A 23657-nucleotide genomic window follows, 5' to 3' on the forward strand; every position below is an offset into this window, starting at 1 on the left:
AGCTGGGACTTGGCCAGCTGCTAATACTCAAAGGGCTGGACCTGGCCAGGTAAAGGAAATAATCCACATTGCTAATGCCACCTGCCATCTCTGCCTGCAAAACATATCCTCATTAAGTTAAACAGGATACACTTGTCCAAAGTCAGTGTGAATAGGCTTCCACCCCAATGAGACAGTTTCTATTTGTGTAGTCTTTTTGTGTAGAAATTTGATGTTGCACTTTAATAAGTTCCATCTTGTGAAATGATGACTATGGATAATTCCCTGCAAAGGGGGTTGTTGCAGATGACTGTAGGGTGAGTGATGTCTTCAGCAGCCATGATGATTTGGGAAGGATTCCCTAAAAGGTAGCAAAGATTGACCGTGATTCCTTTAGGAAACTAGATAATGTTCAATAAAAACCAGTTGGCTGGCTGGCAATGGAGGTATCACAGGTAATAATCACATATGCTCCATAAAATGGTATGCTTATTTACCAAGACCGTTCCTGTTCAGAAATAAAACTGGTGAAGCTTTTTGTGACAGGGAAGCAGGGCAGGCACTGGGGGAAAGTGCTCATTCTACATTTCTGCGTGTCAGGCTGCTGTTACAGGCACAAGAGCAGCACCAAACACACAAACCCCAAATTCTTCTGCATAGACAGGGACAAGCTGTCTGAAATGTCATATTCCTTCTTTCGAACATGCTCAGGTTCAGAGATCTTCAGAGGGGAAGCCTCTGCCCTGCCACCCTCACAGGCACACTCGGTGGGCATGTGGGAAAGGGCCTTCTCGGTGGTGGCTGCTCCCAGACTTTGGAACTCCCTCCCTGGAGAAGACAGTGCTCCCTCCTTGCTGTCCTTCCGCTGGCAGGTGAAGACCACCTCGTTCCAACAGGCTGCTGGGAACCAACTGCTTCGAATGAAAGGGCTGGTGCTGTGCTGTTTTTGGTGGATTGTATGGTTTTAATAAAAAAAAATTAATACTGTAGCTAAATACACATTTAAGTTGTGTGCATTCAGCTTTACCTGCTTGGCAGAAAAACCTAAATGGCAGGTGTCTGGAGAAAAAAGAATGGCAGTCTCACCTGCCAATATGTTTTGAATGTATGTGCACTCCTTGGAACGTAACCCCTGCGTAAGTCAAGAGTTGCCTGTATTCACAAAAATAATAGTGTACTGTAGAACCCCCTTGTTCGCAACAGGCTTTTAGGAACGGGCTGCTTCTAATGAAAGGGTTGGTACGCTGCTTTTGTTGTGATTGCCTGTTTTCAAATAGTTTTATATAGTTTTAATTCTGTTACACAGCTCAGGACCTCAATACCTCTGCATACAAACCAACCGGACCCCTGCACTTGTCATCCAAGGCCCATCTGTGTGTGCCCCCTCCACGAGACAAGGGGGGGAACGGCCTTTTCTGTGGTGGCTCCTCATGGTGGAATGCTGTTCCCCGGGAGGCTCGCCTTTGCTACATCTTAGGCCCAAAGTGAACACCTTCCTCTTCCCCCAGGCCTGCAGCCATGGAACAGCCTGGCCTTTTAAATGGGGTGGGGAAGAGTGTGGTTGTGATTTCTTGTAATTGCTTTATTGGGTTTTTTTTTAATTATACCATATGAATTACATTTTAAATGTTGCACCCCGCCCTGTGATCTTCGCAAGAAGAGCAGTATATACATTGAATTAATAATACTGCAAAGGATGCTTGAAAAATAGTTTCCCATCCACCCCAAACGTTTCTTAGCTGATCTTATTTTTAATCAGTACAACCGCCTTCGGCCCCTGTGAGCGGGGGGGCCCGGCGGCATAAGAATAAAAACAAGACAATAAATAATAGGGAATAATAATAAATGATAATAAGAGATGCTGAAAAGTAGGTAAATGAATCAGCCAGCCAGGCAGCGGCGTCTATCCCGCCTCTCTCGCCGGGCTCCGGCTGCTGCTGCTCCGCCTCCTCCTTCCCCGGCCGGCAGTTTCCGGCGCCGGAGGGCGGCGCTCGGCGCGGGCTCCGTGAGGGCGAAGCGGGCATGGCGGTGCCCGGCGGCGGCGGCGGGGGCTCGGCCCTGACGGTGACCGTCACCTACGGTGAGAGCGGGGCGAGGCCGGGGCTTGGGGCCTGGCGGGCGGAGGGAGCCCGGAGGCGAGCGGGGCTCGGCGCGGGGAAGGGGCGGCCTCCCCGGCCCTGCGTCCCCGGCAGCCGCTCCCTCCCCGTGGATGTCGCCCCGCTGAGGGAAGGAGATGAGGGAGGGGGCGGAGGGGGTGGGCGGCTCACGCACACGGGCCCCACAGACGCCCTCGCGCCCACACCCATCCGTCCCCCCGTGCAGTTGTGCATTCGTGCATCCATCCACCCGTGCATTCATTCACACGTACATCCATCCGTGCATCTGTACATCTACGTGTGCTTTCCTCCATACATACATACATACATACATACATTGCTTGACCCCATTCCTGAAACCCAGGAGGTTACAAGGTTCAGAGCATGTGTGAATGTGCACAGTATTAGGAACCCATGAGAAGAATAACCGGCTCTTGCCAGTTTCTGTGATGTCACAATATCCTTTGGCAGCCAGAGGTGTCATAGTTCCTCTGCTGTGACGTCAGTGGGTGCCTGGACAGCTGGGCAACGGATGACTCGGAGAGACTGTAAAGAGACTGAATTTTACCTCCCCAATGAGCTCAGCAGGGTGACCCTAAGCAAGCTGTTCTTGCCCTCTTCCCAAATCTGTTTAAAGGGGGTGGGGAGAGGATATTGAACTGAAGTTTTTTTGGAAGTGCCACTGAAATTATATACAAATGGTTCAAGGCATTCAAAGTCATTCTCTTGTATTATCAGCCACTATATATACATGTTTTTTACTAGGAGTAAGGTCAGTAAGAGAACCTCTGCAGCACAATCTGATAAATGTGGGTAATGCAAGCCGGCTGTTCAGTGAATTCAGGGATGAGAAGCACCTTCATGGCTCTACTGGGGTCAGTAATAAAGACTGGCCAGTGGATAACAGTCTTTGAGGGATGCTGGCAGAGACCCCGATGTGGGTTCACACCAGCCTTCTTTCTTGTGTGCTGGCTGCGGCTGATGGGGTTGTAGTTCAAAGGCACCAGGATGGCAAAGGCTGAGCCCCTGGGAGGGTACGCTAGGGGCCGTATTCAACTACGTCATCATACTCAGAATAGACCCACTGAAATCAATGGACTTAAAGTTAGCCACACCCATTTATTTCAATGGGCCTACTCTGAGTATGATTATGGTTGAACCTTTCATGTGTGAAGCTTTACCCCATTGCTCTATCTCCATGTTAGGTAAACTTTATTTCTTAAATACTTGCTTGTAAGACTGTAGTTTGCAGCTGAGCTAAACCCAGTTTGTAATCTGAGTATATTTTCATTATGGTATTTTCAGGTAGTGAAAAACACAGTCTTCAGGTTGCTTCTCAAGAAGAAGACAGTCAGCCAACAGTACGTGATATGGCTCTCTTAATTGAACAAGTAACTGGAGTTCCAATTTCTTTTCAGAAACTGATATACAAAGGTAAGTAACGTTTTTATATTTGCAGCACAATCCTATGCATGGCGACTCAGAATGAGGCTCCACTGAGTTCAATGGGGCTCACTCTCATGTGTATAGGATTACATGCAAAATATCAGTTAGAACTGGTCTTAAATAACCATATAGAATTGGGTGAGGATTTATTTTTGCTGAATAGCTATGCTAATTTCATCTCTTTTTTAAAACTGATTCATCCAGAGAACAGATCATGAATCAGTTAAAACTACAAAGTGAGTTTTATTTATCACATGCTAAAGTACGTGCATGTATAGTGAGAGAGAACAATTAATCACCAGTATTCATTCTTCTGTTGTTCTTACTAATATATTTGCCCAGGCACTGTGTATTTGCGTCAAGCTTACACAACTTTTGGCTCATCAACCTGAACACAGCCTACTAGGCATGTATGATATTTGGCACACCTCCCCTTTTTTACAGTTTCATACATTACACAGGAGATATGAGAGGCTTGTTGAGCCCATGATAAAGAGCTATAACGGATGGTGGGCTCTGTTCACATTAATGGGTTACAGTGTGCTGGGTCAGTTTTAATGTTTCAAATTTATTATAGTGCATGTAGTTTGAAAAGGAACATGCTACACTAATTTCCGGGATTCTCGTAACCATTTTAAGGCATTAGGAACCTATGAGAGAAGAATAACTGGCTCTTGCCAATTGTTGAATTTTATCTTATCTTATCTTATCTTATCTTATCTTATCTTATCTTATCTTATTAAACTGAGTATCAAAGAAACGCTAAAAACCTTTTCAGATGATTTCATTTGTCTTCTGTTTCTGTTTTGTTTTGAAAAAGTTTTGTTTTGTGCTTTCCTTTTAAAGAGAACTAAGCTGGATATTTTATCAAATAAATAGAGCCTCTTAAAAATTATGTTTAATGTTTAGAATGAGCACAGCCTGTTCCAGTATAAGCAGCTGATTCTCTGTGATGTCACAATATACTTTGGCAGTCTGAGGTGTCATAGCTCCTCTGCTGTGATGTCAGTGGGTGCTTGGACAGCTGGGCAACTGGCTCAGAGAGACCACAAAGACCTTCGAATGTGAATTTTGAAATCTATGAACAACTGTTGTTATGTCATTAAGGTGTGCCATAGGCTTCCAAGTGATACCTTGTATCAATATCAACAACGGAGCATTTGTGGAGCCTTTTATGTTAATCAGGTGATGCTTTCAGCTTTATGCTGGTATAGGTGTATAAAAGGTATGCAAGTTGTTCCATATTTGTAAATGAACGTAAAACTGACTCTTCATTTTGTTTGCGGAAGTTTCCCAAAATGAATTTGTAGGTTTCTTTGTTTTTCCTCCTAGGAAAATCCCTGAAAGAAATGGAACAGCCTTTGGCAACATTTGGAGTTAAAAACGGTTGTAAAGTCATGCTGATTGGAAAAAGGGTAACTTTCATTTTATGAAGGCTGTCTCTCTCTCCCTCCTCCCTCTCTCCCTCCCTCCACACACACAAACACACATGGATGAACATGTATCGTTGTGCATCCTAATATGAGAAGTAATATTTCCCCCCCTTGGTATTCAATAAGACATTTGCTCACTTGCTATTTCTTCTCAAGCGCAGAGCACTTTCTCCTTGCTCTCCAGTAAGGAAAACTGACCATGCTTTTGTTTCCCCGTTTTTTCACTTTTGGAGGGGGTAGTTTTATCCGATCCCTGGCTTGGATCCACTATTTGCACTGCTGCACAGCCCTCTTGCACAAGCATGAGCAGACGGTGTCTCTCCATGCAGCACTGCAATGTGTTACAGGATGAGAGGTGGTAAATAAGGAAGACTGCAGCACATAAACCCTAGTGGATCACAAAAAGATTTTGAAAAGGAGCTTGCACAAGCAGATGAACTTCTCTAGATTTAGTGTCAGCTATCCTGCAAAACTCCTCCACTAACTTAGAAGCAGCTCTTCCACTCAAGCCCCTGATTTTAGTGGGACTTAGTGCCTAACTTGCTGTGGATTCTTTCCCCTTCTTCTAATGTCTTTTCTGCCTTCTGTCCTCTCTGTTCTTCCCATGTTGCTCTTCTTTTGTTCTGTTTATCTTAAAATGTATTATTTTGCCTTTAAAAAAAATCGTTCACAGGGCAGTATGCAAAACATCTTCAAATAATGGAGCATTAATTAACCAATAACCTTGTTTTACTGTACTTGTTCCTACCCAATAAACTCTCTGTTCTCTACTGAAATTTTTATGTGCCTTGCATACCTGTGACAATCCTTACTTCTCTCTCAAACAGAACTGGAAGGAACCCAAATCATCTAGATTGGGGTGGGGAACCTGTGCCCCTTGGTGTTGTTAGAGTACAACTCATATCATATTTGAACATTGGCCAGGCTGGCTGGAGCTGATTGAGTCCAGCAACATCTGGGGGACCACATATTCTTTACCCCTGATCTAAATAAACTTGCTTTTTGAAAAGGAACCCCTCCTTTTCCTAACGACACAATTTAAAATACATTCATCTTCCAAAATCTTAACTGTAGCTGTATGTTACTGCTTTGGATACTGTTTTCTTTTGCCGAAGAACATAAAATAATAACTTCTAGGTACATATTAGTATTTGCCAACAGCAGTAACCATCTTTACTTGGTTGCACATCCATTGAAATAGTGAGTCTATTGATTAAAAAAAAACCCCGAAGAAAATTGATAACTGTTAGAGGTAGAGAGAAGCGAGGGTGCTGAATGGAGTAATAGCAAGCTTCTAAATCTTTGTTAATGTATGCTAGAATAAATGTATCATAAATGTTAGGATTGATGTAAACCTGTGCCATCTTGTTCTAAATTACCCAGAATAGTCCAGAAGAAGAGACTGAATTAAAGAAATTGAAAGATTTGGAGAAATCTGTGGAACAAATAGCAAAAAAAATAGAAGATGTTAATAAAGAGCTTGGAGGTATTCAAAAAGTAAGTTGATTTCTTATTTCAATAGTTTACCTAGCATTATAATTTTTAATTGTTGATACTATATTTCCTAATTTAAATGAATTTACCTCAAAAGATCGGTCACCTATCTTGATATTTATTCCTCTTCTAGAAAAATGCTCTAGCTATTTCTTGACTCCTCTTTTAATCCTTCAAAATAATAAAGGGTGTATAATAGTATTTTGATAAGCAACATGATAAATTATATTAGATCTAGATAAGATGTCTTCAGGTATGCTATGAATAAATTTTTATGAGAAATTACAATTTCCATACAGGGATTTCTAGCAAAGAATCTTCAAACTGAAGCTCTTAACCAGTTGGACAAGCGGATCAAGGGAACTGCTGAACAGTTTATGAAGATTCTGGAACAAATTGATGCCATTGTGAGTAAAGAATTATAGCAATAAGTTGTTGATCTCTGAAAGAACGTTTAGTTGTACTTTTAAGTAATATTGGCTTCGGAATAGTAGGCTTTCCTAGTCACTAAGTAGACACCAAATTAATGGCTTTTTAGGGCTTTTTTATGAACCTGTTGTTTCCCCACTGTTAAATAAGTATCTGTTACACTGCCCATTTTCTGTAACACAAAAACAATAGTTCCATATACACATTCTGCATAAGGCATTCTATTATCATTTATCAAATTATTCACTGTATTCAGTTTACTAAGGCTCCCACTCCAGAAAAGCGATACAGCCGTCCCCCCCCCCCACTCACGCAGGGGTTTGTGCATAAGTGAAATCACGTCAAGTGGGGAGCACCTTCTAAAAAGCCTCTAAATGCCTGCTTTCCCCTACTCTCCAGCTTTCCACACAACTCTCTCTCTCTCTTCAACTAGTTGAAGTTCTGGGGCCGGCTGGAGGACGCGTGGGACAGCAGTGGCTGCTACACTGCCCCACGTGTCAGCTGTTAGGTGGGGAGGCTGAGCAGCCTAAACAAAGCCCCACTGCACCTCAGGTCTCTTTGGGGCTTCCTCTGCCCTCACTGACGTCCTCTTCAGGCTCTGGAGAGGGCCTCTTTACGAGCCATGAGGACTCTCTAGCTCTCTCCCACCATTTCCTTGTATGATTCTATTTATTTATTTTCTGGCGCTGCACATATGCACAGTTGTGCGCGAGTAGAACACGCGTAAGTGGGGGTAAGCCTGTATACATACAGTTGCCCTCATGCATCAGAGGCATTTTGAACAGCAGTTTCCCTTTCCACGAACTGGGAAGATGGTACCAGAACTCTGGAAAGGAGGCAGGAATAAGCACCTTTCAAAGCTGTGTAGATGAGCTGCTAGTGTTCTAAAGAAAAATAGCTTTCTTGCACATTTGGAACTTCTCATGTACTCCTCCAGACTAGCGCCCAAAACTTACAAATTCAAATGCAATTTGTCCTCATAGAAGCAAACATATGTTTAATGTTTTGCTCACAAATGGCAGAAAAGACACAAGAAAAGTGAATCCTGTTTTTATTTATTTATTTTTTTAAAAAACCTTTTTGAAAGTTGGAAGGACCATTTCATGCACAGTGATTTCCCCACACCAATATTGCTTCTCTGTAGGAAAGTATTTGCATTGTGTTTATCGTAACATCACAATTGGCAGAATGTGTCTGTTTCACCAAAGGTATACATGATAGAAGTCTGCAGTGCATCACAGCTTCTTACCATGTACACATGCAGCAAAATAAGTACATAACATGTTCCTCATGAGTGTATCTGCTCTTTCTTGCACATAAATAATAACTGAGTCTTAAGCTGTTATATTATAATGTGAGAGGTTTTCTTCTGCTAGGCTTGTGGGATTCTGGGTCCATTTGAAGTACAGTCTATTACACTGGCTCGGGCTTCAATAGCTTTAAGAGAACTAGGTTTTTGTCAATGTATTGTAGGTTAGGAAGACTAATATATAGCGAGGTTCAATATCCATCTGTAATACAAAATCAGATTGAGGTTTTCATTTATTACAGTATGCATGCTAAATATTAGCTCTTTTTGTCCACAAAGAAATTGGGAGATACTTTCCTTTAACTACTTATTTTTTACAAAACATTTGTAAAATGTTCCTAGACAGCTTACAAGTACAGTGGTACCTCTAGATACAAACGGGATCCGTTCTGGAGCCCCGTTCGCATCTAGAGGTAAACGTATCTAGCGACGGTACGTCTGCACATGCACGCGTTGCTTTTCGCCGCTTCTGCGCATGCGCGTGACGTCATTTTGAGCATCTGCGCATGTGCAAGCAGCAAAACCCGGAAGTAACGTGCTCTGTTACTTCCGGGTTGCCGCAGAGTGTAACTCGAACACGCTCAACTTGAAGCAAATTTAACCCGAGGTATGACTGTAGATCAAATGTTTAAATGCCAAAACTTCCATTCCTTTTATCATTTCTTAGAATACATATTTTAGAACCTTATTTATAGGTTGCAAATCATTCATTCCTTTAGGTATTCAGCTAATTTTTATTCAGAGTAGACCCACTGCAATTAATGGATCTTAGTCTTATTCATTAATTTCAATGGGTCTTCTCTGAATAAAAATTATCTGAATACCACACTGAAAGTCCTGATTAATTACATTCTAGCTCCAACAGAGCTAGGAGAATGAGATCAAACACTTTTGTGTTAATAGCCAGTCATTGTGTTCCTCATTTATACTTGAAGAACTTGTTTAAACATGCATTAGTAACTTTAGAAAAATGAACTGATGTGCTTATGCAACTTCATTAGCAGATACAAGGGGGTGTCTGTAAGACTGCTAAAATAAAGATGCACCTTTAAATAATTAGATAACTGGTTTTTGTAAGCTTCTCAAAATATTTTGGAGATGAAAATACTAGTTTTGTAACCTTTAAAAACCTATTTTCTCTTTCAAATATTGTACTAATTTATGTTCTGACCATTGAATAACTAAACCTAGAGATGTTATAAATTTATTACTTAGTTAACTAAATAGCCATTCTTCTTTTTTCTTCTAAAAGAGCCCAGCACAGCAAATATCGAAATATTAAAAAAGAATAAAAACATATTTGAGATATTGTAAAGCTAATTAGGAACCAGCTAAAAAACATTTCAAAGCACTTACAGCATCTAAAATCTTTAAGAGAGGGTAATGTGGGTTTTCCATAAAAATTTGAACTGGAAAATCTCTGAAAAAGTTACACTGCTCAACTGAAAAGGATGTGACTTAGTATTTTTATTTGACTTACATTGGTTAAAAAAAGGCCTTTATAAAGTAATTCTGATTTTACATGCTGTGTAAAATCTGAAAAGTTTTTCCAGTAGCCTAAAGTAGTTGAAGTATTTGCTTAATCTGTACTTGGTGCAATTCAAAAAGATCAAATTCTTCACTTGGAAATGATTTTTATTGGAATGTTTTAAGCAGGCTTAGACCTTGGGGGTTGCATAATGCAATGTTTACCATAATAATTACCGTATTTTTTGCTCTATAAGACTCACTTTTTCCCTCCTAAAAAGTAAGGGGAAATGTGTGTGCGTCTTATGGAGCGAATGCAGGCTGCACAGCTATCCCAGAAGCCAGAACAGCAAGAGGGATTGCTGCTTTCACTGCGCAGCGATCCCTCTTGCTGTTCTGGCTTCTGAGATTCAGAATATTTTTTTCTCTTGTTTTCCTCCTCCAAAAACTAGGTGCGTCTTGTGGTCTGGTGCGTCTTATAGAGCAAAAAATACGATAATAATGCAGAGTTGTATGGAAGGGCACAAATTGGAAGATGAAATTGAAGTCCAAACAGATGAACCCATCCCAACATTTTAATATTTCATTATTACTAATGTAGCAGTCCTCTTCGTCACTACAACAGTTCTGTGATGTAGGCTAGTTATTCCCACTGTAAGATGGAGAACTGAGATTGACTTGCCTACAAACCATCCAGGGAGCCAGGCCTGAGTGAAAAAGGATTGCAATCTGGTCCAAGTCCAAAATATCTGTTGGACCACACTGGCCAATATGGATCATAAGAAGGTTCTACAACAACTATGTGAGATACAGCTTGGTACAGATCAGGGAGAAATTGCCTTCCCACCCCTAAAAAAAGCAGTGATCATAAAATTATAATTATAAAAGCAACAATATCCAGAAAATAAAAAGCAACAGGGTCAGCACACTGAGAATAGATAACACGTTCAAGAATGCCCTACTGAAAAATTCATTAGAATAATAATGTTGTTAATTGAAGCCTGAAGATAAAGTGATCCGGCCTGATTTCTCAAGGCAGAGGCTAGTTTCATAGCTTGGCCACAACCACCAAGATGCACCTCTGATGGTAGTGGGATGCAGAACCTCCTCTGGAGACTGAAGTGTGCAGACAGGTTCATATGGGTAGAGGGAGGTTCTTCAGATATCAAAGTCCCAAACCAGCTCTGAATTGAAACAGCCCATCTGAAAACATTCCAAATGAATAATGAACCAGGCTCCCTCTGCAAGATGTTGCTATCACCAAGCCCTTAAATTGCAGTTGGTGACAGGGTCTTGCACAAGCACCCCAAGCATTAAATTATCTTGATTGATGAACTTTATTTTAATTGAATATTCAAATGTTATTGTAACTCAAGGTGTATTGCTAACTTCACCTCTTAAAACCTTGAATAGTTGGACAACGTATTCCTGGAGAGGAGACGTAAGCTGACTTAAGGTAAAAAGGAAAGATGGTGAGATCTGATTTGAATGTTACTGTAATGTTTTTCTCACACCACCAACTCAGAGTTGGTGACGTTAAGATCTGTTTGGTGCTGTGATCCTGTGTTTGCCAGTTGCCTAGTGAATATGAGCTTTCAAAACACAGTCTTGGGGATTTTGTTGAGTGTTCACAACCAGGGCTATTTCTGAGCGGATTCCTTAAGTAACTGATGTGAAGCCTGCAATTATGACAAAATTACAAATGTCATGTTCCAATCATATATATTATCTATCTATATAGAAGAGGCGTAAGGTGCCCTTCAAATATTCTTGGACCAGCTCTTATCAGCTCCTGTAAGCATAGCCAATGGTCAGGGAGTTTCTTTATTAATTGAATTTCTATCCCACCCTTCCTTCGTGAGGAGCCCAGAGTTGTAGTCTGACAACACTCAGTGGGCCACAGGTTCCCCATCCGTGGTTCAATACTGACATGACAATTTGTTTCTCCCTATCATTTTTAACAAGTTTCCCTTGGTTCCCTGTAATGCACTTTTGAATTATCTATGACAATTAAGTGAGCTTCTTGTATTACTTTGGAAATTCTTAATTGCGTTTTCCTCTTGCTCGGCACAGTGTTCCCTGCAAAATGCAGGCCTTCCTCTTACAGAAGGTAAATTGTGTTTTAGAACTCTCCACTGAGGGAAACGTTTAACCTAACTAACACAGTCCCTATTTTCGGAATAGAATAAACCTGCCATAACACCATTTAGGATCCAGAATGGTTCAGAGGATACTTCTTGGACAGTCTGATGTATGCTTTGGTGGCTAAGAGTGAGCCAGGAAAACACTGGTTCAAGTCTAGCCTCAGTCACAAAGTCACCAGGTGGACTTGAGCATGGAAGTGTCTCAGCTGTAGCCTCCATCAGCAGTATGGGATGATAGTACTCTAGGACGTTGTATTGAGCACTTGAGAATCCTTGCTTGATATTTATCTATTTTATTTAAGGGCTGGATAACCTGCCTTTCAACAGGCTCCCAGGGTCTCTTACAAAAAGTTAGAATTACAGTGGCTGATATTCAGTGTTCATTATACTCACAGTAGACTCATTGAAATTAGTGGACTTTCCATTTCAGTGTGCCTGTTCTTAGTATGTTTAAACATTTAATATCACCCCAAAAATTTAAAACAACCACTTTGAAATAAACACAGTATGAAAGAGCATTGTTATTTAAGTAATCTTTGTGCCCAAATACATTTGTGCAGTCAGTAGATTTTTCACCATATCAGTCTAATTTGGCAGACTGAGGTGTCCTCTGAACCATTTTGTTCCACTGGGATAATACATCAATCCTTCTCCAAGTTCATAATTTTATGTCTCTTGCTTATCAATAGTATCTACCGTATATATACTGTGCACTAATAATTCTGTGCCAAGATAATTCTCATAATTCTGTGCCAAGAAATCTGGGACCTGTATATATTTTAATATTTTTTTAATACCTTGTTTTTCATAATTCTGCTTTTTCCAGTTATGTGGTAGGTTAAGAACTATGCTTGCCCGTGATGCCTTGTGCCGACAGCTAAAAATCCATCCCAGTCCATCCTCAGATTTAGGTTTCAAAGTGTGGGGGTCACTTTCTCCATTCTTCACAACATTGGAGGCTAGCAGTATTTAGCGGGGAAGGACAACTGATAATTTAATACCTGGTGAAAATTTTCAAGTTGGCCAGGCATAATTGTAAAATATACAAATATATATATATATGCGACCGTTGTTGAAAACCTGTGTAGTATAGATTTTAAATCCCAAATGAAAGGTCAATATTTCATCCATATTTGTTCATTCTGAAAAGTTGTTATTTAAAAAGAAACTCTCTGTGGAGATCACTGTGATGTGTCTGCACCATGATTTCTATAATTAGCTAACATTTCTGGGCCCATAATTGGGCCTAAGCAAAACTAAGGTGACACTAGTGTCAGCTTAGATTCAAAAGAACCCTGTGTTTAGAGTTAAATGGTTATGGAAGCGGCATTCAAAATTAGCTTGTAAATGACAAGGAGGACATTTTTTGCATTTGAAATATATAGATTCAGGAGAGAAAGAATTAACACAAGACTATCCAGGGTGCAATGAACACAATTTGGGTGTGTAATAAATGGGTTGGATAGTTTTAGGGTCTGCCTACAGAATAAATTCAGGAGAAGGCACACTCCTCTGTCAAGAGCCTCACACGTGGACCTGAATTCCACTTTCATAGCACTTTGTGTTGCTTGATGAGGGACTTGTGTGAAGAGGAACTTGGCATTCTGGTTTTTTGTTTGTCTGTTCTTTTGGAGGCTAGGCGGTGGCAGCTTCCAGTGGAAATGTTAAGAGCTCTAGTATCTATTGTAACTGAGTCTTTCATTTTGGTAAGCCTGCTTTGCAGATGCTATAACTGTTCAAATGGCCTAGGATTGCACGTAACTTGTGAGAAGACACACAAAGTCGTATCTATCTGCTCTGCAGTAATTTATGGCAGAAGTGGGGAACGGGATCCAGCCGGCAGACCAGATAATCATCCCCCCAACAGGCCAACTTTGACAGGTGGACAGTGCTACCCACTTGTCAATTTCCTGACACCACAGTGGAATCATGTGTCCATTTTTGACCACTGCAAAGCATTTTGCCAGTGCCACAACCAGCTGGTTATCAAAACTTGTGAAGGCAGATGTATGGCACAGCGCATGACCTGATTTCGGGTTCTTGCGAAGCCCCTTGCACATCACTTTGTAGGTATGGTCAGTGCTGCTGTGTCACCTACATGGACTGAGTATCTAATGAATTTAGATTATATAGGTGATTGGTTCTGTTTAGGCTGTCATTAGAATTGTGCATATACCTACTGAGGTACCAATTGCAAAAACTATATTTGGACATACAACTTTATATATTGCTTTTATAATTAGACACCGTCCATTTTGTTTTGCCACAGACTCTCCCAGAAAACTTCAGTGACTGTAAACAGAAAAAGAAGGGGCTAGTGAAAAAAGTTCAGGTAAGTCCTGTACCAAGTGTAACTGTGTTCATCTGATTAGGAAGTGGAACTTCCAAGTCTCTTGAGAAATCACGTGGCCTCTGTTAAAATCTCAAAAACAAAACTCCAAACTTTCAATCATTTGATATGCATATAGACAATCTCATTAAGAAACAGAGAAATAATTTTAAAAAGCAAATAAGTGTATACATGTTTGTATCAAGAAGTGAAGAAAAAACAAGCATCGTCCTGGCTATGTGTTTATTGCCATTTGTATTGGTTACATTTCCCATGCAAGACCTTGGAATTGCATTTTAAATTTCAGAAAATATAAACAAAATAGTAGTCCAGAATAGCATGCAGTTTGACAAAAGCACCTAGAAGTCACATTGCTCATCAGTCTCAGGCTCTCTCCCACTCCTCAGAGGAGCATTCAGTAGTTGAACACCTGATCATCTCTTTTTTTTCCCCCTTGCAGACTTTCTTGCAGATAGCAAACATTTATATTTGAATAGCTGAATGGCAACAATTTCATGGATTCCCAGTGTTAATCTACTGGTTCCTAAGTAGTCAAACTATTGCTTGCAAACTGGGAGTGAGCCTTGGGAATGCATTCAAATTAAAGAGGGTAAAGAAAGCTAGAGGGAGGGAGCACCCATTCCTTAGCCTGGCTTCCAAATCGCAAACTGGTTATTGCTACACCAGATCTTAGGTATGTTTTAATAGAAAGAGTTACTTGTGCCTATAACTCATAAGCTAAGTTGTTCTTGTTGTCTTTCCTATATAAAAAAAATACTATGCTTGGTTTTTAGATACCCTATTGCATTAAGCCTCATTGTCCTTAATTTTGCTTTTAGGGTTTCCTTGCACAGTGTGATACAGTGGAAGGCAGTATTGGTCAAGAAATTGATAAACTGCAGTTGAAGAACATGGCCCTGGCAGAATGAGGCATTGTTTTAAGTAACTAGGAGAAATAATTGCTCTGTGAGCAAGAAGAAGAGTTTGCTCTTGATTTTGGAGCACCTGTTTAGTATTCAAAATTTTATTTTAAGCAGAGTCCAGTAATCCTGTTGCATGTTGACCATTGCTTACTGGTTGTCACGTGTTCTGCTTAGATGTAAAGCTCTTCTTTCCAAAAAATAATACAACACATTCTGCTGTTTTTCTTGACTATATTTCAAAACATGCCTTTGTGTGATCATATTTGTTTCAGCTAAACTACATGTTGCTTTCCTTCATTAATCGTTCAGAGCAACTACTGTAACTATGATGCTGTTAAGTAAAATTGTATGTGTTCTCAGATGTAGGAAAGATTTAACCACCTGAGGTTTTATCTGTCTTAACTTTCAGGATGCCTAAATTTGAATGTACTGTAAGATGTATTGTGCTTTTAACTAGTGGCTGAACATCGATAAGGTCCTTGATGGTCATTTTTACATATTTGTGATATATTGTGTATATGTTCTGTGTTCTCTTTGGGTAGTGGAGGACATTCTGGAGCAGGAAATTCCCATTAGACTTCCTGTCTCCTACGGTGGGGGAGGGGGGCAGAGTTAGTCACATGAATGATGAATGTGGCACAACAGCCTCACAAGAGTTTGGCCTACGCCAGCTACTTGGTTAGCCGCGTGCTTCTGTTGTGGAGCCTGCGGAGCAAAACATTGATTCCCCTGTGCAGCAGCTCCCACCCCACCTATCCCAGAGTTTCTCCTCCATACAGCTAGCAAAGGCATGGAAATTCACCAAAACCAAATCCTGAGGAGAATTATGGGTCCTGTAGTGCCTAGGTGCTTCACTTGCCTAGGGTGATGAGGATAATGTGTACAGTTTTACACATAGCTTACCCTTAGGAAGTCTCAGCAACATGCAGGCAAGCAGCTTGGCATGTGTGCCTGGTCAGTGCGGGGAGGAAGCAACATAAGCAGCAACTGCTCAGGATGAGCCCTCCGCTCTCTGATGGTATCCATTGGAAAGGTTGTGGTGTGGGGGGTCCATTCTAATGCCCTCCAGCTGCTGGGCACCACAGGGGTCCACACCTTGACCACAAAGTGCACAACCCTGCAAAAATTCAGTTAGAGGGAAAGAGGGTGTGATTGCTGGTGATTGCTTTCCTGCTGCGTTAAGATGACAGACGGTGCTTTTCTCAAGATTGCATGCTGCTGAATCAAGCTAAGCTAAGCAGCAGCAGTGGGCTGAGAACATTGGTGTAAGCAAAAAGTGGCAAGCTGTCTCACCTGCTCCTCATCCACCCCTCTGTAAGGAGATGAGGAAGCCCTTTCCGTAGTGTAACCTGCTGTTAGAACCTATTACAAGCAAGGAGGAGGGAGAGCTCTCTGGGAAGAAGCCCAGAGAACCAGAGTCTACGTCTACCTCTTTATTTGCCCCAGAGAATTTCCAAGCCCTGCTGCTCAAAGCAGTTATGAAGCCTAGAGGCGGCAAGTAGATGTTTGCAAGCGAGGGGAAGCCTGTGAAGGAATTTATGATCCTAGCTGGAACTCTGTGAATCTCAAATGAAAGGAAGAGGAGTGGGATTCCCCCACCCCTTTTAGCAAATCAACTCAGGAATGATCATGTTATACTACCTGCCCAAGAGCTGTCCGGAGACCTTTCCTTCCAAGAAAGGAAAGGGGTTGCAAGGGACTGAACAAATGAATTTGCCCTCCGCAGATTCCACGAGGCTTCTGCCACCTGTAATTTCCTCAGCAGCTTACTCTTCTTTTCACCAAGGCCTTAAATGTGGATATACAAGTTCTTTCAGTTCTCCACCAGAGCAATGGACTGAGTTGTCTTACTCAGGTGCAAGTTTCAGCTCAGAAAGTTGGTCAGTAGTCCAGGCTTCAACTAAATTCAAAGTAGCCCCCCGCCCCCCTTGCTGCCACTTGAGGAAAATCTTAAAGATATAAAAACAAAAGAGTAAAGGTTGTGCCTTCTACAGTACTTCAGTCTTACAACATCTTACTCAAATTAAAGTATATCGGAGACACTCGTGGCCAAACGGGGTGGCATTAGCAGCAGCAGTGTTCTCCAGTCACAAAGTGTTGGTCAGACTCCTGGGGTCGGGGGCATTAGCAAATGGCAGGCTGTCACCAAAGGGAAAAGGATGTTGACAAAATTCTATCTGGTATAAGACTAGCATATTCCAGAGACTATCGGGTAAGGAAATGGTAAACAACATATGTGCTTGATTTCCCCTCCCTTCCCCCTGGTTTGCTGGAGCTTCCTTCTCTCAGGAAAATATACCTGCTGCTAGCTGTTATCTCATTTAATGAACATCAGGGTGATAGAACCAGTACCATCCAAAGAGAACTTCTTTGGCATTTTATATATTTTACAATGTGAAAAAATATGGAAACTGGAGAGCCATTCTGGATCTCAAAACTCTTGAATAAACATCTAAATTGTAAGTGGAAACTTTTGAGATCTGTAACACACACACACTAAAAGCAAACAACTTTCTGGTCTCCACAAAGGCCAACTCCACATGCCTGTTCTCCCATGTTCCTATGGCTTCAAAACACATTTTTGAAACAAAGCTGTGCTTCAGCTTTGCCTCCACCCAGAGACTGTTCACCAAGATCATGGTGTCAGTTGCAGCAAACCTCTGACAGATACTATCAGATCTTAAGAGTGTGGGGACTGTGGGACAAGTGTGCAGTGTCTCCAAAGCCATGGTTTCCTTATAAAGAAGAAAAAAATTGCTTCCTACAGTGAAGTGCTTGTCATACCTGAGAAGTCATCTTCAGCACTATTCAGTATAAATTGTTCCTGTTTCAAGAATGGTAGAAAAGGAGGGAGACCATGAGACTAGGTTATCTCCTGTCCTAGTGTTTTGTCATTATTTTTTATAAAAAGATTTTCCAGCAAGTTTTTAATTTCCCTACTTGGGGTTTTTGTTTCCTTTAGGCTTGTGTCTATGCTGTTTGTTAGTCACAATGTTTTACTGTGCATTTGAAAGAACAGTTCTGGTTTACTTCAATCAGTGCCAATATGCTAAATGTTTTTATACCTTTAGCTGCTTTGGGAATCTCCAATTGGGGAGGAAAAGCAGGTTACAAATATGAATAAAATGTCAGCCTAAGAATTGTACTCTTGCTACCAGGAGTTGCTAGAACGCTGATGTCAACCAGGAAGAAACACTACTAATGTAAGTAGTCCACTGTCTTTCTCTATGGGAGGTGGAGCACATCGGGGAATATATTTAAACGCAGGGAAACCTGCCCCCTCCAATCCACCTTATCACAGACTTCTTTTGAAACTCCCTCTGTTTCAGTGTCCAGGGCTGCTATATGAGGAAAACCAGTCAAACCAATTTCTGCAGAATTAGTAACAGTTCTTTGGAGACACAGCAGAAATTAAATGGCAGGATTCTGCAACAACATTGAAAGTAACACTATAGGCAACAAAAAGTTGTGACTCGTCATACCAAATCACAAACCTGGAAAAAAGAAGTTGTGGATGCCAGGATGCTGAGCTGGAGAGATTGTGGCCCGGGTCTCAACTCAATGAAAGGTATGGCTGTGGCCACAGCCTGGTGGTGGTGGTGGGAAATAATGTAGCTGCAGCAGATGCCTGTGAACCTTTTTGTCTGAAGCCTGCACTCAGCATGAGCGGAACACAGGGTTCTGTGGCTCTTGTAGGATTAATGAGGATGTATGTGAAACTCCTCAACCTGTTCAAAGAACAAAAACAACTGATAAGAAATTGTTATTGCTAAATCCAGTGGTACCTTTCAGTCAACATGCCTGGGATAAGGCAACTAATTAGCCAGCTCTTAATTAACAAAATGTGTATATATACCACTTGATTGTAAGAAAATCTCAATGCAGTTTGCAAAAATATAAAACATTAACATGATCAATTTAAAAAGTTAAAAAAATACTGTATATAAAAACGTTCCAAGGTATTATTAAAGCCAACAGTAGCTAAAAAGAAATAAAACACACAGGTGGCACTTTGTGTTAAACCACAGAGCCTAGGACTTGCTGATCAGAAGGTCGGCGGTTCGAATCCCCGCGATGGGGCGAGCTCCCATTGCTCGGTCCCTGCTCCTGCCAACCTAGTGTAGCACCCTGCTTGTGGTTAACGCTTAGCTGGAATGAAATATTCAACGCAGCAATAGAGAAATTAAAATAATGTATTTGTCAGACAAATAAATGATAGGCACAGTGGTATATGGTTACCAAAGCTCTGCCCACTCCAGCCCTGATGGCCAGCACTTATATTTCCTCAGCCCAGCCCCCTTGCTCCTCCTTTGGCTTCCTCTGTCCAATCAGCCTGGTTGAAATTCCTATTGGCTGTTTGCTAGAACCAATCATAAAAGATACACCCATTTCCTATTACCTTTTATGGGAGACAAAGAGCTATATTTCCTTCTATCCATAAATGGCAGACAAGTAGCCATATATCTTACATTTGCCTCGACAAGGCACCTTAATTACCAGATCACCTTCTGCCCTGCATTCCAAAACAAATGGCTAAAACAAATGGCTCATAGTATTAAATTCTATCTAAACAGAGATATTGGGTTCACCTTCTCACACACCATCAATGAAATAAGAATCTAACATAAGAATCTAACATTTCTTACTTTCTAAATCCTTTGCATAATTACATTAAGCCAACAAATTTCATACATAACATAGATAGCTTTTTAGAAGAAAAGGCCTTTGCAAAGTAAAAAGGAACTCAGTAAAAACAGCTTCAAAAGCAGCCTCTTCAATTTACACCCCCCTTTCCCAGCCAGCTGCTTTTCCCATTAGCTCTTGCCCTTTAACCTTAGGAAAATATGGCTAGAGTCTGATGGGAGGCACATGGTATTATTTTCTGTTAAACAATAAATCTTACTATTTACCAACTCTTAATTAGTGTTTTTTGCAGCTTGATTGTATTCTGTAATATGTAGGGTCAGTATAACCTTTGGTCCCAGCCTGTAATTTCCTTTTACAACTTTGAGAAACTTGTCTCCTGGTACTGCTATAAATCAGGGGGGCCCTGTTCAGGAGGATAAACAACTACCAAAGCACTTAGCCAGCTGCTTCTGCCTGGCATGAAACATACAAACATTTGCAAATATATCTTTAAGCTCATTTTAAAATACAGGCCTTGATCAGATGCCTCACTAGCAGTTCAAAAGCACCTCAAAGTGCAAGTAAATAGGTACCGCTCCGGTGGGAAGGTAAACGGCGTTTCTGTGCGCTGCTCTGGTTCGCCAGAAGCAGCTTAGTCATGCTGGCCACATGACCCAGAAGCTGTACACCAGCTCCCTCGGCCGATAAAGCGAGATGAGCACCGCAATCCCAGAGTCGGTCACGACTGGACCTAATGGCCAGGGGTCCCTTTACCCTTTACCTTTTGTTTTAAGTGATCTTATGAATGTATCCAAAGAAGAGAAAAGTTTTGAAGCCTGCAAAGTTTCTTTGAGCACTCAAGATTTTCTTTCTTGGGAGAAAATTTCTTTTGAAAATCTGTGAAGATTACATGTTCTAAAACTATAGCCAGCTTCATGTTTGCTTTGGTAGCACATATACTAGTGATGCCTTTTCAAAACAAAACAAAACAAAAAACAACTGTTTCGGTCTATTGTATGTATTGCATTTTAACTGACATATTTCTCTTTAAATATGTAGTGTTGTTCATCACGGGGGGAGGGGCGATCATTGGGCCAACCTTTCCCCTGGTATATATATATAAAAAACTATACAATATCATACCATACTATATGCAGGAGGTCGGCTTCAGCTATTCCTTGTCAGAGCTGCCCTAGGTCCCAGCTCACAAAGGACCAACGCCACTCCGTTGTTATGTACAAAAGTCTTTATTGAAGTTCATTTTCGTTTCCACAGCCGCAGCGTGCAGCTCTACGTCTGAAACTCTAGACTGCCGAAGCTCCGTCTGAGTCTCCTCCCCCCAGACACCAGTTTAAGACCCTTGCCTTGCTCCACCTCTTCCTCCGCTCTTTCCTCCTCTGGGTCCGCCTGTCCGCTGGGGTTTCGCCCTTCCTAGATTCTTCTGACGCTGATTCCCCTGATTCTTCTCCCTCCCTCCGGCGGGCTTTATGACCTGGTTCCCAATCCGGGCTTTCTGCTGTCCCATGCGCCTGTACATTTGAACTTGGCGCGCGCGCCCAGCCCCCAACCTTCCTTCTGACCGTTACACTGCTCTTGTCACTGCTTCCCCCTTCGGGGATGCTAGCTGGACTTGACCTCTCCTCCGTTCCCCCACTCTCCGATGGAGGCGTGGTCAGTCTCGACTCATCTCCTCTCCCTGCTGGAGGAGATGCTGGCTCTGACAACTTTGACCCTTCCCCCCCCCACTACGCTCTGGTGGGGAAGCTGGTCCTGATCTCCAGCTGCTGCTTTGGGAGTCCCCGCTGGCCCCCTTGCCCTAACCCTCGGCGCCTCCTTCTGGGAATCTTCTGATTCACTGGAGAGGCTCGTGGAATCTCTCGGGTCACTGCTATACCCCCCTACACTGCCCTCCGATTCTTCCCCTTCGCTCTCCATTTCCTCTCTCCCCTGTGCCTCTGTTCCTGAGGCCCTGACACTTGTACTGAAAGTACTCTGAAAAAAAATCTGGTCTATACTGCAATCAGATGAGGTATTTATTTATTTATTTATTTATTTATTTATTTATTTATATTTTAAATTAGTATTAGGTTGTGACAATAAGTAGGGAAAAAACATTATACGTCAAACATTCTCATCCAAAAAAAAAGTGAAAAGGGTAGAATAAAAACAAGGAAAGGACATATGAAGAGGGGAGAGACACAACATAATAAATAAACTTTATACCACCATGAATTATTTAAAAGGAAAAATGTTCATCATTTACTTTGTTGTTCCAAAAATGTAGAAACAAGGGCGCACCTCTTAATAAATCTGGTTTTCTTGATCATTAACTCTTGCATTTTTCTCGCATGCAAGTTTAACCATTAAGTTACCGGTAGTTTGTGAAGCTTTCCTTAAGCAATCAGTTATGGTGAGGGGAATATTTATTTTTCTTAGTGGCAATGCAGTTGTTTTTGCTGCCATTAACAGCGCAGTCATCAGCTGTAAATCATCATTAATGATTTCAGAATGAGTTGTTTCAGAGTTTCTTGAGAGATCAATAATTCCAGACCACAATCCCAAACCCAGCTTCAGGGGCCAGGGCTGCCAGGAGACATTATTCATTTCATTTCTATACTGCTTTATTTTTTAAAAGAAACCTCAAAAGAGATTTACAACCTACATTAAAACATCACATAAAGCAATCTAGAATGAAAGACAAACAAAATTTACCATTCAAAGCAACATAACAGGAAACTAAAGTGTTATGTACTGAGTTCAATAGGATCCAAACTGCAGCAGGCTGATTGGTCCTAGAACAATAGGATCCAAAAGGCAGCAGTCTGATTGGTCCTAGAACAATAGGATTCAGAATGCAGCAGTCTGATTGGTCCTAGAACAATGCAGCAGTATGATTGGTTGGCAGGAACCACCCAATCCTGCCCCAGATAGAAGTGAATCCACAACCTGATTGGCTTACAGTACAATTCCGGAATTAGCCAATCATGGGCAGCCTATTGTGTAAATAATGTATATAAAGCAGATACTGTGAGGGGACTTTCATTCATTCCTCCTCACCACTATGAGCTGAATAAAGAGCATGAAATCACTTTGCGACTCTGAGTATATTTCACTGGCGACGAAGGTGGGATCCCGCTGAGCTGACTGCCACACACAGCACCGCAGCACCGCCACCTGCCGCACCGCTGCCTCGCACCGTGTATCCAGGCTTCAGCTCCGGGACACAAGGAACTCAGAATGGCAGCCAACAGCAGCTTCTCGCCATTCAACCCAGCATCTGGAGACTGGGAAGCATACGCCTCCCGTTTCACCTTCCTCCTAGAAGCCAAAGGGGTCACCGACGAAGAAGACGCCAAGAAGAGGGCGATATTCTTCAGCGTCTGTGGAGAGGAGACATTTGAAATCGCCCGGGCTCTCCTTGCGCCTGAAGACGTCGCTACTGTTCCATACAAAACAATAATGGAACAGCTGAAGGGGCACTTTTCGCCGCAGCCCTCAGTGGTGGCTCGTCGAAATGCCTTCTACGCAAAGCGGCAAGCCCCTGGGGAAACCATAACTGGGTTTGTGACCTCTCTCCGCCAAGCCGCCCGGTTCTGCAACTTCTCAGAGCTGGAGAACATGCTTCGTGACCGCCTCGTCGGTGGCCTGAAGGATGAGAAGCTGCAACGACGCCTCTACGCCAAGAAGGACCTAACGTTCCAGGTCGCTCTGGAGGAGGCCCTGGCAACGGAAGCTGCAGAGAGGTCGACGCAAGAGGCACGGCCGAGCCTGCCATCCCAACCAAGGGTCCACCACGAAGACCTCACCGACGACTCAGATTCTGACAGGGAGGAGGTGCACCAAGTACAGCGGCGCACTCAAGCAGCTCACAGACCACAGCTGCCTCGACGAGAAGGAGGGAACTGCGCAAGCTGCGGGGAAAGTCACGAGAGGAGGACCTGCCGTTTCCGCAACGCAGAGTGCAGGCAGTGCAGAAAATTGG

At 42.1% G+C, this 23657-nt stretch overlaps 1 protein-coding gene and 2 long non-coding RNA genes across 6 annotated transcripts; 1 reads left to right on the forward strand and 2 right to left on the reverse strand.

Annotated features, from left to right (window-relative positions):
• Window positions 1–193: 193 nt before the first annotated feature.
• LOC310692427 lies at window positions 194–2507 on the reverse strand. Its single transcript, XR_014518802.1, has 2 exons — window positions 2408–2507; window positions 194–340 (listed from the first exon to the last, which is right to left on the reverse strand). It is a non-coding gene; the product is annotated as an uncharacterized lncRNA (long non-coding RNA).
• BAG1 (BAG cochaperone 1) lies at window positions 1937–17512 on the forward strand. 4 transcript variants are annotated; one of them, XR_014518760.1, is made up of 8 exons: window positions 1937–2059; window positions 3381–3509; window positions 4854–4936; window positions 6338–6451; window positions 6748–6855; window positions 11067–11109; window positions 14067–14129; window positions 14966–17512. XR_014518760.1 is itself a non-coding variant. In XM_083473379.1 (7 exons), the coding sequence occupies exons 1-7, from the start codon at window positions 2002–2004 to the stop codon at window positions 15053–15055; spliced, it is 645 nt and encodes a 214-aa protein (XP_083329505.1). In that variant the 5' UTR covers window positions 1938–2001; the 3' UTR covers window positions 15056–17512. The 4 variants fall into 4 exon arrangements, 3 of the variants coding, with proteins under 3 accessions (XP_083329505.1, XP_083329507.1, XP_083329506.1); XM_083473379.1 differs by lacking the exon at window positions 11067–11109 and having other exon boundaries at window positions 1938–2059; XM_083473381.1 differs by lacking the exons at window positions 1937–2059; window positions 11067–11109 and adding an exon at window positions 2637–2847.
• Window positions 12571–20174, reverse strand: LOC310692417. The gene is made up of 2 exons (XR_014518788.1): window positions 18544–20174; window positions 12571–12798 (listed from the first exon to the last, which is right to left on the reverse strand). It is a non-coding gene; the product is annotated as an uncharacterized lncRNA (long non-coding RNA).
• Window positions 20175–23657: the final 3483 nt, after the last annotated feature.

The sequence above is a fragment of the Podarcis liolepis genome (assembly GCF_965112155.1).
Source record: "Podarcis liolepis genome assembly, chromosome: 13".
In the NCBI taxonomy this organism is placed as follows: domain Eukaryota; kingdom Metazoa; phylum Chordata; class Lepidosauria; order Squamata; family Lacertidae; genus Podarcis; species Podarcis liolepis.

What these genes read in the sequence shown, in the direction of transcription:
- BAG1 (XM_083473379.1), top strand. Translation starts at nt 2,002, where the DNA reads ATGGCGGTGCCCGGCGGCGGCGGCGGGGGCTCGGCCCTGACGGTGACC. An exon ending in TCAGAAACTGATATACAAAG is followed by an intron (nt 3,510 to 4,853) that starts GTAAGTAACGTT and finishes TTTTCCTCCTAG; the next exon opens with GAAAATCCCTGAAAGAAATG. An exon ending in TGGAACAAATTGATGCCATT is followed by an intron (nt 6,856 to 14,066) that starts GTGAGTAAAGAA and finishes GTTTTGCCACAG; the next exon opens with ACTCTCCCAGAAAACTTCAG.